The 17,373-nt window shown below is 40.2% G+C and overlaps 1 protein-coding gene across 3 annotated transcripts in view; it reads left to right on the top strand.

Moving 5' to 3' along the window:
• DENND2C (DENN domain containing 2C) overlaps positions 1–17,373 on the top strand; it is a gene marked incomplete at both ends in the record, with an annotated part of 54,903 nt that overhangs the window by 11,905 nt on the left and 25,625 nt on the right. For 2 of the 3 annotated variants that reach the window (XM_080692470.1, XM_080692471.1), the window contains 3 exons: positions 4,451–4,547; positions 11,967–12,011; positions 14,430–14,617. In XM_080692470.1, coding sequence (XP_080548596.1) covers positions 4,451–4,547; positions 11,967–12,011; positions 14,430–14,617 — 330 coding nt within the window. Of the gene's footprint in view, positions 1–4,450; positions 4,548–11,966; positions 12,016–14,429; positions 14,618–17,373 lie in introns of those variants that run through there. The other variant, XM_080692472.1, reaches the window with a different exon arrangement.

The following is a 17,373-nucleotide window of genomic DNA, read 5'->3' as shown; positions in this document are numbered from 1 at the left end:
TTTAAAATGTCCCAGAGATTTTGATAATGTTGTATCTTTATTTTTATTTGTTTCTAGAAATTTCTTGATTTCACATCTTACATCTTCTGTGAACCATTCTTCATTCAAAAGTGTGGTGTTCAGTCTCCACATGTTTATATTGTTTCTCTGGGTCTTCTTGTAGATGATTTCTAGTTTCATTCCATTATGGTCTGAAATGACACAGGGCAGTATGAAACATTTTTTGAATTTGCTAGTGCTCATTTTGTGTCCCAGGATGTGATCTATTTTGGAGAAGGTTCCATGAGCAGCTGAGAAAAATGTAAACTCTGCTGTAGTTGGGTGAAATATTCTATATGTGTCCAACAGGTCCATTTGGTTAATGGTGTTCTTTAGTTCTGAGACATCTTTACTGACTCTTTGTCTGGAAGATCGGTCTAATGTGAGAGGTGAGTTGAAGTCTCCCAGTATTATTGTATTGGGATTTATGTGTGACTTCATGTCACAAAGAGTTTGATTCACGAAAGTAGCTGCCCCTATGTTTGGGGCATATATGTTGATTATTGTTATTCCCTCTTGCTGGATTATTCCTTTTACCAGTAAAATATGACCTTCTTTGTCTCTTCTAATAAGTTTGGGTTTGAAAACTTGTCTGATATCATAGTTGCAACTCCTGCTTGCCTTTGAGTTCCATTGGCATGGATTACCTTGCTCCAGCCCTTTACCATGAGTTTGTTCCTATCTTTACTTGTAAGGTGTGTTTCTTGTAAGCAGCAGATGGATGGATTCTGGTTTTTAATCCATTTTGCCACTTTATGTCTTTTAATTGGGGAGTTGAGGCCATTTACATTCAGTATGATTATTGAGAGATAATTTTTAATTCCCAGCATGTTAGGATTTTATTTCTGTTTGAAATACTATTTATTTTCCTTTGCTTAGTTGTCTGCTGGATAGAAAATCTTGTTTCTCTGGTTCACGTGTATATTACCTATTTCTTCTTTGTAGTTAATCTCCTTGAGTATTTTCTCTAGCACTAGATTTGAAGGCATAAATTCCTTCAGTTTCTGTTTGTCATGGAAGCTTCTTATTTCCCCATCTAATTTGATGGATAGTTTTTCTGGGTAGGAAATTTTTGGCTGGAAGTTGTTTTCTTTCAGAGTTTGGAATATGTTACTCCAAGCCCTTCTAGCTTTCATGACTTGGTTTTGGAAGTCTGGAGTGATTCTAATTGGTTTGCCTCTGAATGTCACTTGGCCCTTTGTTTTTGTTGTCTTTAAGATTCTCTACTTGGCTTCCACATTGGTCATTTTGACAATTATGTGGCATGGGGAACCTCTTCTCTGATCGTGTCTAAAGGGAGTTCTATAAGTTTCCTGGACCTGTGTATCGACCCCTTGCTGTATGTTTGGAAAATGTTCTGCTATTACTTCCTTAAGATTATTGATCCCTTTGGTTTTACCTTCTCTTCCCTCCTTTATTCTGATTATTCTTAAGTTTGTTCTCTTCAATGTCAAATTCCTGCTGTCGGATTTTTTTCCCTAAATTATAAACTATGCATTTATTTTTATAGTGATCATCTTCTAGGAGCGAGATTCTATTCTCCATGTGGTCTAATTGATTGTTTATAGTTTGATGCCTTTACTTCAATGATTGCATCCTTTCTTTCTTTTTTTTTCTTTTTGGTGGTACTGGGGACAGAATCCAGGGGCTTTCTATCTCTGGGCTACACTTCCATACCTATTTTATACTTTATTTGGAAACATGGTCACACTAAGTTTCTGAGAGCCTCACTAAGTAGCTGAGGCTGGCTTCAAACCTGTGATCCTCCTGTCTCAGCCTCCCAAGCGTGGGGATTACAAGCGTGCCCCAGCACGCCTGCCTGCATCCCTTATTCCTTTGAAACTCTCTCTAAATTCTTTTCTAAGGTCCTATATTATTTCTACAGTTATGTTCCTGATTTGATCTTCTGGAGATCTCTGAATTTCTGTGTCATCAGTTTTTGATGTTATGGGGTTGTGGGCATTCATTGCTTCATTGTTATTCCTCTTTCCCATGATTTCAGAAGTTTGAGCCTTCTCTCAGTTCTTCCCTTGGTAACTATGGCTTCACTTAGGGTTCTCTGGATTTCAAGTCTGTGGTAATCTCAGTCACCACTACTCTTTGACTGGGTTGTATTGCAAAGTCTCAGACCCAGGGAGTTAATCAAGGCTGTGCAAGACTGTGGGGGTGCCAGGCTGTGTGTTTTCCCATGGGGAGCTGTGACTAGGGTGTGGTATCTCTGCCACCGCTACTCCTTCACTGGGTTGGACTGCAAAATCTCAAACCCAGGGAGATTATCAATGCTGTGCAAGTCCATGGGGGTGCAGTGCTGGGATTTCTCCTTTAGGGGCCACAATTTCACTTATGGTTGTTGAGTGCGCTGATCTGGAGCTGTTGCGGGCATGGTGAACTTGCCGCTGCAGCTGGCAATATGATGCTGCTGCCACACTCTCAGTTGTGAGGCTGGTGTATTTCTTTTCTGGTTTTGAGCTCTGTTCTGAGTCCCTGATGGGTGTGATGAGCTTGGCCACTGGGAGTTTTAAACATTCTCTGCACTGAAAAAACGGCTGAATTACACCCGAATTAACTGCAGCTGCTCACTTCAGCTCCTTGTTTACTTTTCTTCTCTGGAGCCTGTGCTGTGAGGGAAGATGGCGCTGGCATGGCATCTGCTTCCGCAACATGGGCTGGTTTCTTTTCTGGTCTCTGGTTGTCTTCTAGTCTTCTTTTTCTCTGTCTCTTGTATTTACAGTTTTTGTTTCTCTGCTGATAGTGTTTTCTGGCTATGAGAAGCACTGATTTTGTGGCAATCGAGATTGAGTGTTAGTGGGACTCGTAAACGCTGCTTTTCTCTGTCACCGTCTTCCCGGAAGTCTGCATTAAGTATTTTAAATAAGGATAAATACTTAAGAAAAACTTGGAATCTAAAGAAAAACTAATCAGTTCCCTGGCTTAAAAGTGTTAATCAGCTCTACTTTTTTTTTTCTTTATCCAAACCTATGTGTGTTTCTGACTATTGTTTTGTGCTCACACGTGCTCTCTCTCATACATACTCTCTGTCTCTCTCTCTCTCACACACACACACATACTCATACACACATTTTCTGAGCAACAAAACAAAATGCAATTCTGATTGGGCTGGGGATGTAGCTCTGTGATAGAGTGTATATCTACAATGTGAAAAGCCCTGGGTTCCAACACCAACACCACCGTACACACAAAAAAAGCCTATTAGTACTTATTAAATAGTGAGGAGCACTTATATAACCATTTAAAAATGAGTGGTATAGATTATGCTTGTTTTAGATGTAGATTGATGAAGAGTGAAAAACCATAGTTTCATACTTGAACATACTTGTCTCTTAATTTTTATGATGTTATTCCTAAGATAAATTATAATGTTGTTACTTTAAGAGTACAGTCCCTTTGACAAAAGCTTTCGAGGTGTGTCAGACAGGATATGGTGATGCACACTTGTAATCCCATCATTTGGGAGGCTGAGGCAGGAGGATCTGGATTCGTGGACAACCTCAGCTACTTAGTACGGCCCTCTGCAACTCAGTGAGACCCTGTTTCAAAATAAAGAATGAAAAATAGAGCTGGGGGTGTAGCTTGGAGGTAGAATGCCCCTGGGTTCCATCCCCAGGACCATTAAAAAAAAAAAGCTTTCTAAGTGTGATTACAAAGAATCATCTCTCTTAAGAGGCTGCAGTGAGTTCATCTTTTTTTTTTTTTTTTTTTTTTTTTTTTGCGCATCTGGGGATGGAACCCAGGGAAATTGGACCTCTGAGCTACACCCCCTGCCCTATTTTTTTTATTCTTTGTTATTTTATTTATTTATTTATAAAATAAATAAAATAACTGGGGGTGAAACCCAGAGGCTTTTCCACCTCCGGGCTATATCCCCAGATCTATTTTATACTTTATTTGGAAACAGGGTCTCACTAAGTTGCTGAGAGCCTCACTAAGTAGCTAAGGCTGCCTTTGAACCTGTGTAATCCTTCTGTCTCAGCCTTCCAAGCGCGGGGATTACAAGTGTGTGCCACCATGCCTGGCTTTATTCTTTATTTTGAAACCAGGTCTCACTGAGTTGCAGAGGGCCTCACCAAGTAGCTAAGGCTGTCCGCGAACCACGATCCTCCAGTCTCAGCCTCCTGAATGCTGGGATTACAAGCGTGCACTACCACGCCCGGCTCAGTGAGTTCGTCTTGAAAGGAGATATTCTTCCCAGTTCTTTTGCTCCTGTTATATGGATTTCATTTTAGAGCAACATATCATATAACTATAAAGATCATTATTTTAGATTCAAAGTGGAAAATGTAAAGGTTATTTATAAAATGGATCTTTTCTCTAAGTGAAAACCACTAATGAGGTCCTCAAGCAATGAATTTTGTTGACATTAGTTTAAATTTTTTTCTAATATCTTTTTCAGCTTGTATTGAGAATAGATGACATATTTGAATCCAAGAGAGGGAAGAAGAGAGTAAAATTACAGCCTTATACTGGAAAGGAAGTGCCTTCTTCTAAAGGTAAGACTTCTCTTGTTTCAACTATCTGTAGTTGTCAGCAGATGAGGGGAGAATCATATAACTTAATGTTTGATGTGCATTATAGTTTTTGGTTTACTTTGGTATATGCCCAACTTAATTATAAACTTTTTAGAGTAAGAAAGACTTTTTCACGTCCTTTTTATTTAGTTCTATGCCAAGCAATAAGGATTGATAAATAAATATATTAAAAAACCATTATAAGCCAGGTGTGGTGGTGCACGCTTGTAATCCCAGAATTTGGGAGGCTGAGACAGGAGGATCATGGTATGTAGACAGCTTCAGCTACTGAAATTCGGTGAGACCGTTTCAAAAAAATATAAATAAAGAATAAAAAATAGGCCTGGAGGTGTAGCTGAGAGGTAGAACGCCCCTGGATTCTATCCCCAGTACGGAAAAGAAAAAAAAGTCATTATAAACCAATTAATCTAATGCCAGTGTGGTGGCGTACGCTTGTTATCCCAGTACTTGGGAGGCTGAAAAAGGAAAATCACAGGTTCGTGGCTAACCTCAGCTACTTAGTGAGGCCCTCTGCAATTTATTGAGACCCTGTTTCAAAATAAAGAACAAAAAATAGGGCTGTATAGCTTGGAGGTAGAATGCCTCTGGGTTCAATCCCCAGTACATGAAAAATTTTAAAAAAATAAATAAACCAATGAATCTAATTTTCATAGGCAAGTTGAACCATCATTTTGTGGTCCTTTGATTTATAGTCATTTATAAATATAGACTCTGACAGGAGAAATGAAAACATGATGTGTATATAGACTGAAAGTATGTGGTAGTCATCTTGCAGTCACTGCATAAGTTTAGTAGTTTTATCTTGCATGTGCCTTCATGAAACTTGTATTTTCTTCATTAAAACACTTTCAAGTGCACAGCAATAATCCCAGTACTTGAGAGGTTTAGTCAGAAGAATCACAGGTTCAAGGCCAGCCAACCCAGTTTTGAAATAAAAAATACAAAAGACTGCTGTGTTGCTTAGAGGTAGAATGCCTCTAGGTTCACTCCAAGAAAGAAAGATAAGAAAAGAGGGAGGAGAGGAAAGAAACCTTAAACATCCATAATGAATTAACAGAATTTTTGTGTGTGTGGTACTGTGGGTGGAACCCAGGGGCTTTTCTACCTCTGGGCTATACTCTCAGATCTATTTTATACTTTATTTGGAAACAGGGTCTCACTTAAGTTGCGGGAGAGCCTCACTAAGTAGCTGAGGCTGGCTTCAAACCTGTGTAATCCTCCTGTCTCAGCCTCCCAAGCACAGGATTACAAGCTTTGCATAAAACCTCATGTGAGGAGTGGGAGTGTAGCTCAGAGGTGAAGCACTGGCCTAGTATGCCAAAGTTTCTGTTTGATCCCCAGCACCACAAAACAAAAAAATTTCATGTGAGATTCTTTTTTTTTTTTTTTTTTTTTTTTGTGGTACTGGGGTTCCTGGAAACCCTTCTACCTCCGGGATACACTCCCAGGCCTATTTTATATATTTTTTATTTGGAAACAGGGTCTCTTAAACCAGCAAGGCTGACTTCGAACCAGCACGATCCTCCTGTCTCTGCCTCCCAAGCACGGGGATTACAAGCATGTGCCACCATGCCTGGCTCATGTGAGATTCTTAGCTTGATTGTCTGGCAAAAAAATATGTAGAATTTGGCAATTTTATATAATGTTCATGAATTAGAAATAATAGCCAAGTCCTTCAGTCTCTCATTATAATTTTTTGTTGTTGTTGAGCTCATAGATTTAAAAAAACAGGCAATCTAGTACTTTTTTGATCCCTTCATACTATATATATTTCCCTATTGGTTCATATTTCCCTTAACCTTCACTCACTGTCTTGGAATGAAGGTCATCAAAGCCCTTATATGGCAATATATTAGGCCCACTTAAAGATGTTTTGTAAGGTCTTTTCCATTGATGTTGCCTTTCCTCCCTCCCCTTCTTATCCTCCCCCACACTTTATAAGGATACAATATTATTTTCTTTACAAATATGCACATATATGTGTGTGTGTGTGTGTGTGTGTGTGTGTGTGTGTGTGTGTGTGTTAAAACTTTGTATTTTTTCTTTCTTTTTCTTTTCCTTATATGGTATTGGGGATTGAACCCAGGGGCATTCTACCTCTGAACTACACCTCTAGCCCTATTTTATTTTTTATTTTGAAAAAGGTCTTAATAATTTGTAGAGTGCCTCACTAAGTTGCTGAGGCTGGCAATGAACCTGCCATCCTTCTGTGTCTGCCTTATAAGTCTTGAGATTACAGGCATGTACCACCATGCCTAGCTTTAAAAAATTAGTTCCAAAATAGTTTAGTTTTTAATAGCTAAGTTTCTGAATCTAACCTGTACACTGTGAACCTGCTGTCTCTGTCTCCCAAGTACTGAGATTACAGGTGTGCACCACCATGCCTAGCTATGTCTTGCTTTAAAAAAAATAATGATTATATTTCAGAGCTCTTTCAGTATCAACACATAGAGATCCTCATAGCTATATACAACTTTACTGTATAGATATAAAGGAATTTTATTTGAGCTGGGATGTAGCTCAATGAGGCCCTTAGTTTTATCCCCAGCACCACAAAAAACAACAACAATAAAAAGAAATGAATTTGGTTGTTTTCTAACTTTTTTTTTCAGTAGTGGGGATGGAACCCAGGGGCATTGTACCTCCAAGCTACACCCCAGTCCTATTTTTTTTTTTTTGAAACAGCATCTCACTGAGTTGTGAAGGGCCTGGCTAAGTAGCTGAGGCTGTCCTCGAACCATGATCCTACAGTCTCAGCCTCCTGAATGCTGGGACCCCCACACATGTACCACACATGTACCACCACGTGTACCTACCACCAAGCATGTACCACCACGCCCGGCCCTTTCTAACACACATATATATATATATATATATATATATATATATCATATTTATTATATCTATGTAATTGGTTTGTTCGGGGTATTAAGGATTGATCCCAGGACCTACACTGAGCTACATCTCCAGCCAACAAAGAACTGTTTTATACCATAATTCTGGGCACATAGATAATTTACAAAAAATGTATATGGGTGTGTTCAGTAGTATGTATAGATAGTATGTATAGATATATACACTTTTACTTGTAGTTTTGTTTCTTTATATATTTGTAAAAATATTATCTGTAGCCAGGTCGTGGTGGTGCATGCCTATAATCCAGTGTTTGGGAGGCTGAGACTGGAGGAATACAGGTTTAAAGCCAGCCTCAATAACTTAGCAATGCCCTGTTTCAAAATAAAAAGAAGCCAAGTATAGTGGCACATGCTTGAAATTCCTGTACTCGGGAGGCTGAGACAGGAGGATCACAGGTTTGTGGCCTACCTCAGCAACTTAGTAAGACCCTGATTCAAACTAAAAAAAATAATAAAATAGGGCTGGGCAGTATAGCTCAAAGGTAGAATGCCCTGGATTCAATCCCCAGTACTGCAAAAAAACAAACAAACAAACAAACAAACAAAAAAATCACATATAAATAAATAGGGCTGGGGTGTGCCTTTGAGATAGAATGCCCTTGGGTTCAATCCTTAGTGTCACAAAAGATAACATATATTTGTAAAATAAGTTCCTAGTATTGAACTGACTTGGTCAAATAACATATGTATTTAAATTTTTGTACCTGTTGCCAGATTGTCCCACAAACAGGTTGTAACATTATTTTTTTATGAATAGCACTTGAATATGCCTGTTTTCCTTAATTGTCATCAGTACTGTTTGTGTAAAGTTTTATTTTTTGTTAACATTATGGTTAAATTTTATTGTTGTACTTTTCTGGGATTACAAGAGTGCGCCACCATGCCCAACTTTCTTCTTGATTTTTTTTTTTTTTTGAGGTACTAGGGATGGAACCCAAGGGCATTCTACCTCCAAGCTATACCCCCGGCCCTAATTTTTATTCTTTATTTTGAAACAGGGTCTCAGTAAGTTGTGGAGGCCTCATTAAGTAGCTGAAGCTGTCCATGAACTGCGATCCTCCTGACTCAGCCTCCAAATACTGGGATTACAAGTGTGTGCCACCACGCCTGGCTCTCTTCTTGATTTTTAAGAGCTGTTAGAATATAAGAAACTGAGCCTTGTATGTACAATATATTTACAAATATTTTTCTTTTTATTGTTTACCTTTTTTGTGGTACTGTGGGTGGAACCCAGAGGCTTTTCTACCTCTGGGTTATACTCCCAGACCTATTTTATATTTTATTTGGAAACAGGGTCTCACTAAGTTGCTGAGAGCCTCACTAAGTAGCTGAGGCTGGCTTTGAACCTGTGCAATCCTCCTGTCTCAGCCTCCCAAGTGCTGGGATTACAAGCGTGCGCCACCATGTCTGGCTTATTGTTTACCTTTTATGTTTACTAGTGATTTGTTTGTGTATGTATTGTACTGAGGATTGAACCCACGGGCATTTCACCTCCAAGCTATACCCATGAGGCCCCTTTTCTTATTTTTTGTTTTGAAACAGGGTCTCATTAGGTTACTGATTATCTTGCTACATTACTTAGGCTGTCCTCAAACCTGCAATTCTTCTACCTCAGCCTCCAAAGTATGGGATTATAGGTGTGTGCCACCACCACAACCAGCAATGAGTTTTTACTAGATAGGCATTTTACTATGTTATATAATCACTCTTACATATAATTTCATTTATGACTCAGAGGCTTTGTTCCAGACACATTTAAAGAGCTTTTCTTTCTTTTCATTTTTATTACTTTGCTTTAACTTTTCTGACTTAATCTAGACATTATTTATTTATTCAAAATACCTTTTTTTTTTTCACGAAAGAAATGATTGAACTCAGGGCCTCACATGTACAAGGGAAATACTCTACCACTTGAGTTACATCCCAGTCCTTTTTATGTGTTCTCAGGATTATGGTATAAAACATTGGCTGGGTGTGGTGGTACACGTGTGTAATCCCAGCAATGGTTTGTGTCCAACCTCAGCTATTTAGGCCCTTTGCAAACTCAGTGAGACCCTGTTTCAAAATAAAGAATAAAAAATAGTGCTAGGGATATAGCTCAGAGGTAGAATCCCCATGGGTTCCATTCCCAGTGAGGCAAAAAATAAAATAAAGAATAAAAAATAGGGCTCAGGGTATAGCTTGGAGGTAGAATGCCCCTGGGTTCCATCCCCAGTACTACAAAACAACACTCCCTTGCTGGCCAGAGATATAGTTCAGTGGTAAGGATCCTGGGGTCAATCCTTAGGACTCAAAAACAAAACAGTTAGCACTCTTTTGTGAAAACAACATAACCCCCTTAAGATATATAAAATATAATTTGGGAAAATAAGAACAGTTGCCAGTCATGGAGGCAGATGCCTGTAACCCTACTACTTAGAAGACTGAGACAGCAGGATTGAAGGTTCAAGGCCAGCCTCAGGAATTTAGCAAGACTCTCAGCAAGACCCTGTTTCAAAACAAAGCAAAACAGAACATTAAAAACTTTTTTTTAATATAGAGGATTGAACCCAGGGCTTCATGTACACAAGGCAAGTACTCTACCACTGAGTTACATCCCAGCCCAGCCTTATTTTATTTTATTTTTTTTTTAGTAAATTGTCTCTGTTCTCAGAATTATGGTATAAAACACTCCTTGGTCAGGTGCAGTTGCTAATGCCTGTAATCCCAGTATTGGGAGGCTGAGACAGGGAGGATTACAAGTTCAAAGACAGCCTCAGCATGTAGGGAGATTCTCATCAACCTAGCAAGACCCTGTTTCAGAAATTTAAAAAAATAGGGCTGGGATTATATCTCACAGGTAGAATGCCTCTGGGTTCAATCCTCAATACCAAAGGGAAAAAAAAGAATCTGAGGATGTAGCTCAGAGGTAGACTGCCCATGGGTTCAATGTGCAGTACCCTCCATACACACACACATCAAAAAATTTTTGAAAAAATAAAATAACAAAGCCGGGAATGGTGGCACATGCTTGTAATCCCAGCATTTGGGAGGCTGAGTCAGTAGGATCCAGGTTTGTGGACAGCCTCAGCTACTTAGTGAGGCCCTTTGCAACTCAGTGAGACCCTGTTTCAAAATAAAGAATAAGAAATGGGGCTGGGGGTGTAGCTCTGAGGTAGAATGTCCCTGGGTTCCATCTCCAGTACAATAAATAAATAAATAAATAGTAAGTAAATAACAGTTTAAAGCAGTATGAATACTGTAAGAATTCAGGGTAAAGGAAAAAAAGATCAGTAACAGCTAGAGGGAGGTAGGAATGGTAGAATGTGACTTCATAGATGTAGTCTCTCATAGCTCTACCACGGCTTCCTAATTATTCTAAATTCATATTCCAGCTGGTATTCAGATTTATATAATGACCTTAGTGCCCTACCTTTGATACTTTATTTGGAAATATACAGACAGAGATTTGGATATAGAAGTAGAATCCACTCTGGTGGTTATGCTTACAATTAGGGATAAGAGGGGAGCTAAGTGAGGTAACAATAGGAGAGGAAGACGTAATAGAGCGGTTGTGTCTGAGCCTTTTAAAGAATGCTCTCCTTATCTGTGGGTCACTTTCTGCCCCATAGTTCATCCTGTGGTGAACTGAGGTTTGAAAATATTAAATGTAAAATTTTATTAAATTCATGAGTTAGCAGGCATGGTAGTGCACACTTTTAATCCTTGCACTTGGGAGGCTAAGGCAAGAGGATTGCAGGTTTATGGCCAGCCTCAGCTACTTAGTGAGGTCCTCCACAACTTAATGAAACCCTGTTTCAAATTAAAGAATAAAAAATAAAAAAAATTAAAGAATAAAAAAGAATAAAGAATAACTCAGAGATTTAATCCCCAGTAACACTAACACACACACACACACACACACACACACACACACACACACAATTCTCATAGGTATGTATGTACAAGGGAAAAAACATAGCATATAAAGGGCTCAGTACTATCCATAGTTTCAGACAACCACCAAAGGGCTCAAAACGTATCTCTTACACATAAGGGGGAGCTACCACATTCTCTTCTGTGTTCCTTTTTGAAACCTGTCCTGCCGGGCATGGTGGTACACGCTTGTAATCCCCGCGCTTGGGAGGCTGAGACAGGAGGATTGCACAGGTTCGAAGCCAGCCTCAGCTACTTAGTGAAGCTTTCAGCAACTTAGTGAGACCCTGTTTCCAAATAAAATATTAAAAAGGTCTGGGAGCATAGCCCGGAGGTAGAAAGCCCCTGGGTTCTACCCCCAGTACCACCAAAAAAAAAAAAAAAAAAAAAATGAAACCTGTCCTGATATGAAAACTAAGTTGTTTGAAGAAAGGCTCCTTGCCCTTGTTCCTTACTCCCAGCCCGCAGGTTTGGGAAGGCTTACACTGTTCTCACCCTCGTGTACTTCCTGTCATTGCCAATGCAAATGGAACTCTTCCTCTCTTTTCAGGTGAAACCAGTGGGAATGAAAGTGATGCTGAGCACCTGCCAAAGAGTGAGTGAGTCAGTGGTACTCCCTTGCTCGCGACGAGCCTGGTTCTGGGTGGAGTACCACCTCCCTTTATGATTAAGCATGTTTTTCCCCATGTGGAGTTTCACTGTGTAGGCCATTTCTTCATTTTCAGACCTGTTGAGATTTGGAGAACTAAGTAGTATGCCATCGGATGTTTGACCACATAGCATCTCCCACGGTGGAGTGAGGCACACCAGAATGGTTCTTAGGATGGAGTGTTGTTAAGGGAGCGGCACAGGGCTGCGTGTCCAGACGTAGACGCAGTAGACTCATGGCAGCCACGGCAGCATATGTGAATCTCCCTCTGAGACAAATACTTAGCACTAAGTAGCTGATTTTTGTTGTAACTAAAGTATAATTATTAAGTGACTTTGAGATCTCTGACACTGAGAAAGGAAACATCTATGTTTTTACTCACAAACACTTATATTCCAAATGATAGTGCTGTTTACTTTATGTTAGAACAGATTCTAACATAGATTATGCACTGCTGGCTCAGTTTATCCAAGTGCTTCACGATGCTCTGTATTTTCATCTTATCAACTGTCACAGCAAGTTCTGTATTTCCTGTTTAACTGCCTGACATACTAAGGCATAGGAGAGTAGAGATATAAAATTATTAGCACTGAGTACAGTGCAGTTTCAAGTCTCATCCTCTAATCTTATGATTAATAGTCTTATGCTCCTTCCACTGCCCTGAAGATGAAACTTTGAAAGTATCATCGGGCTCAGCCTTGATGTGTAAGGATGACTAGTGCTATTGCTAATGAGAAGCAGGACCTAAAATTGTCTTGACTTGAACTCAGTCCTTAGGGGTCCATGAAGCTTTGCCTAGAGCAATACTGGATAATTCTAGAAAGCCATTTCTAGTTGTATTTTTCATGTGTTCTTACTATTTTGATCCATGATGTAACTCTTTTTGTAGGCAGAACACACCATATCTCAGGAAAAGAACAAAGGATGAGTCTAGTCTTTTGGTCAGTTGCTCAGAATAACACATAAACAAATCTCTGGAACATTTGGGCTATTTCTTCTGAGAGTACAGTGCTTCCCCTAGTGGAGACTACCCCAGATTGTTTAGAACTTTTAAGATAAATAAGAATAGAGAACAGATGCTATCCAGTTTGTGGTGGTATTGCCATATACTGTCCCTTCCTTTTTTGTGATAACTGAGGATTGAACCCAGGGGCATTTTACCTCCATGCTACACCCCCAGCCCTATTTTATTTCTAATTTTGAAACAGGGTCTCTCTGGGTTAATGAAAGTCTCACTACTTGCTGAAGCTGTCCTTAAACCTGCAATCTTCCTGCCTCAGCCTCCCAAGTACTGGGATTACAGGAGTGCCATGCCCGGCTGCCATATACCTTTTAAATAGAATGCCTCAAGCAGGGCATGATGACGCTTGTAATCCCAGTATTTGGGAGGCTGAGACAGGAGGATTGCACAGGTTCGAAGCCAGCCTCAGCTATTTAGTGAGACTCTTAGCAACTTAGTGAGACCTTGTTTTCAAATAAAGTATAAAAATAAGTCTGGGAGTATAGCTCAGAGGTAGAAGGCCCCTGGATTTCATCCCCAACACCACACACATAAAAAGTAAATAAATAGAATGCCTCAATAATTCATTTCTTTGAGGAATGGTCTGTTAATGGATACCTCCTTCCACTTCATTTTCCACCTTGAATTTAGTACCATTTATTGATAAGAGCATATATCATTGGTCATATGTGCCAAGAGAAAATAACTTTTATTTGTGTGTGGTACTGGGGATAGAACCCAGGGGCTTTGACCTCCGAGCTACACCCCCAGCCCTATTTTTTATTCTTTATTTCGAAACAGGGTCTCACTAAGTTGCAGAGGGTCACACTAAGCAGCTGAGGCTGTCCACAAACCTTCCATCCTCCTGTCTCAGCCTCCCAAGTACTAGGATTACAAGTGTGTGCCACGACGCCCGGCAGAAAATAACTTTTAATTTTATCAGACTCATTTCTTTCTGCACTTTTAAGCCCTGTAGGGCTTCCTTAGTCAAGTCCTTCCTCCCCATGGCTTCATGGCATTCCCAGCAGTAGCCTCTGTGTCAGTCCAGTGCTTTTCTAGACACTGTCCATGTGTCCTAGAGTGCTCCTGTGAAAGATGGGATAGCCTTGTGAATGTGCTGAATGTACCTGGCATATTGGTTGGGACATGAGTGCCAGCCCCACTGCTGGCCAGAAACGCCATGGGGCCCTTGTGCGCTTATGGGGGTCTCTTCTGTCCCTTGAAAATGTGAAAGACCAAATAGGTATGTGTCTGGGCGCTACTGGTTAGTCAACATTCTCTAGGCAGTGACCATGTGAGGGTTAGTCCTCTGTGGGTCATAACCTCTGGAGCTGGGGGGACTTTGCTCTGTGATGTCATTGCAGATCGCCACAAGCGCTTAGCGCAACTGCAGCAGTCTTCCAAGAGGAATCCTCACTACCAGACCTTGGAGCGGGATCTTATTGAACTGCAGGAGCAACAGCTCTTTGAACTTTTTGTGGTGGTGTCTCTACAGAAGAAGCCACCAGGAGTAAGCTACACTCCCCAGGTCATTCAGCAGTTCCCTGGCAAGGTAGGGACAGGAGGCCAAGAGGCATTCGGGAAGGTTCCTATGTGCTGTGGATATTTGTTTCTTTTTTGGTTTATGGTCATCTTAGTCAGCTTTTATCGGTACTGTTCTTGTCTAGGGTCTGGTAAGTGACTTTGATGACATCTTACATCATGCATAAGCCACACATGAATGGGGGATGGGGAGAATAATATCATTCTCCAAGTTAGTTATTCCTATTTTTGGCTTTACCACTTAGTAATCTTTAGCAAGTTACAAAGCCAGAGATTTTTTGTCCCTAATCAGAAGCAGAATAGGGTATTGCTTTATAGTATTGGCTCTAAACCAGTATTCTAAGCACAATCGCGCGCGCACACACACACACACACACACACACACACACACACACACACACACGATCTGCATTTGCTACCTAATAGCTCTTTGCCGTTGAGCAGTTATTTAACCTTTCTACATCTTAGTTTCTTCATTGGTAAAATGGGGTAATCATATTAGTATATACCCTTTTGAGCTTTAATCAATTTTATTTTTTTTATTTTTTATTTTTTGGTGGTACTGGGGTTCCTGGAAGCCCTTCTACCTCTGGACTACACTCCCAGACCTGTTTTTATATTTTTATTTAGAAACAGGGTCTCCTAAGCCAGCGCACGCGGCTGGCTTCGAACCTGCGCGATCCTCCTGTCTCTGCCTCCCAAGCGCGGGGATTACAAGCGTGCGCCACCACGCCCGGCTTTAATCAATTTTAAATGAGCTAATATTTATAAATAAGAACAACATTTGTTATCTGTTATTAGTAAGGATTTAATGAGATAATATATGTAAAGTGCTTAATGCAGTTTCTGGAACAAAATATATACTTCATAATTGATAGATATTAGTATTATTAACACTTATTTTTTTCACCTTTTTAAAAAATTATTCACTCATCTAATCAAATATTAAAATACTGAGCTGGATTGTAACCCCAGTAATTGGAAGGCTGAACCAGAAGGATCACAAGTTTGAGGCCAAATTTCTCAGCTTAGTAATATCTTGTTTCAAAAATAAAAAATTAAGCCAGGTGTAGTGGCAAACACTTGTAATCTCAGCATTTGGGAGGCAGAGACCAAAGGATTGTGGTTCATGGACAGTCTAAGCTACTCTGAAAGGCCCTTCGCAACTCAGTGAGACCCTGTTTACAAAAATAAAAAGAGCCAGGTGTGGTGGCACACGCTTGTAATCCCTGCATTTGGGAGACTGAGACAGGAAGATCACGGTTTGTGGACAGCCTCAGCTACTTAGTAAGGTTCTCTGCAACTCAGTGAGACCATGTTTCAAAATAAAGAACAAAAAAATAGGGCTGGGGGTGTACCTCGGAGGTAGACTACCCCTGGGTTCAATCCCCAGTACCGAAATAAATAAATAAATAAATAAATAAATAAATAAATAAATAGACTAAAAAATAGGTCTGGGAGTATAGCACAGAGGCACAATGCCCATGGGTTCCATCCCTGGTACCACAAAAAAATTAAAATAAAAAATCAAACTGAGCATGGTGATGCATGCTTATAATTCGAGCATTTGGGAGACTGAGACAGGAGGACTGCAGTTCATGGCCGGCCTCAGCTACTTAGGCCCTTTGCAACTCAGTGAGACCCTGTTTCAAAATAAAGAATAAAAAATAGGGCTAGGGGTATAGTTTGGAGGAATAATGCCCCTGGGTTCCATCCCCAATTCCACACAAAAAAAGTAAAAAATAAAAGTTTAAAAGGGCTGAAAGTGCCAGGCATGGTGGCACACCCTTGTAATCCTCACGCTTGGGAGGCGGAGACAGGAGGATCGCACAGGTTCGAAGCCAGCTGCCTGGCTTAAGAGACCCTGTTTCCAAATAAAATATAAAAAATAGGTTTGGGAGTATAGCCCGGAGGTAGAAGGGTTCCATCCCCAGTACCACCAAATAAATAAATAAATAAATAAAAGGGCTGAAAATATAACTCAGTGGTAGAATTCCTCCAGTATCACCCTCCCACACACACACACATGCATAGAAATATCAGAGTGCCTACTGTTCACCAGTATTAGGTAAATGCTGGAGTACACCAAAAGATTTTCCGAGTCCCTTTTCTCACAGAGCTTATTAAGCCTGTGAGCTAATTAATCCCATAAACATATGTTTTTCTCTTTCTTTGTTGAATCATATATTGTTTTACAAAAACAACATTAATAATAACTTTTTTTTCTTTTTGTGGCACTGGGGATTGAACCCAGAGGCATTCTACCTCTGAGCTAAACCCCCAGCCCAATTTTTTTTCTTATTTGGAAACAGGGTCTCACTAAGTTAAGAAGGGCCTCGCTAAATTGTTGAGATTGGCTTAGAACCTGCGATCCTCCTGTCTCCACCTCCCAAGTCCTGGGATTACAAGCATATACCACACACCTGACTCAACATTAATGACTTTTATTGCCACTGTTTAAAAATCAAATTTTAGCTGGACATGGTAGTACATGCCTGTAATCCCAGCAACTCAGGAAGCAAGCCAGGAGGATTCCAAGTACAAGGCCAGCCTGGGAAATTTACTGAGATCCTGTCTCAAAAAGGCCAAAGCTGAGCGTGGTGATGCACACTTATTATTTCAGCATTTGGGAGGCTGAGACAGGAGGATCTTGGTTTAAGGACAGCCTCAGCTACTACTTAGTGAGGCCCTTTGCAACTCAGTGAGACCCTGTTTCAATAAAGAATAAAAAATAGGGCTGGGGGTATAGCTGGGAGGTAGAATGCT

The sequence above is a fragment of the Muscardinus avellanarius genome (genome assembly GCF_963383645.1).
Source record: "Muscardinus avellanarius genome assembly, chromosome: 3".
NCBI lineage: Eukaryota > Metazoa > Chordata > Mammalia > Rodentia > Gliridae > Muscardinus > Muscardinus avellanarius.
This window is presented reverse-complemented; position numbering and strand designations above follow the sequence as displayed.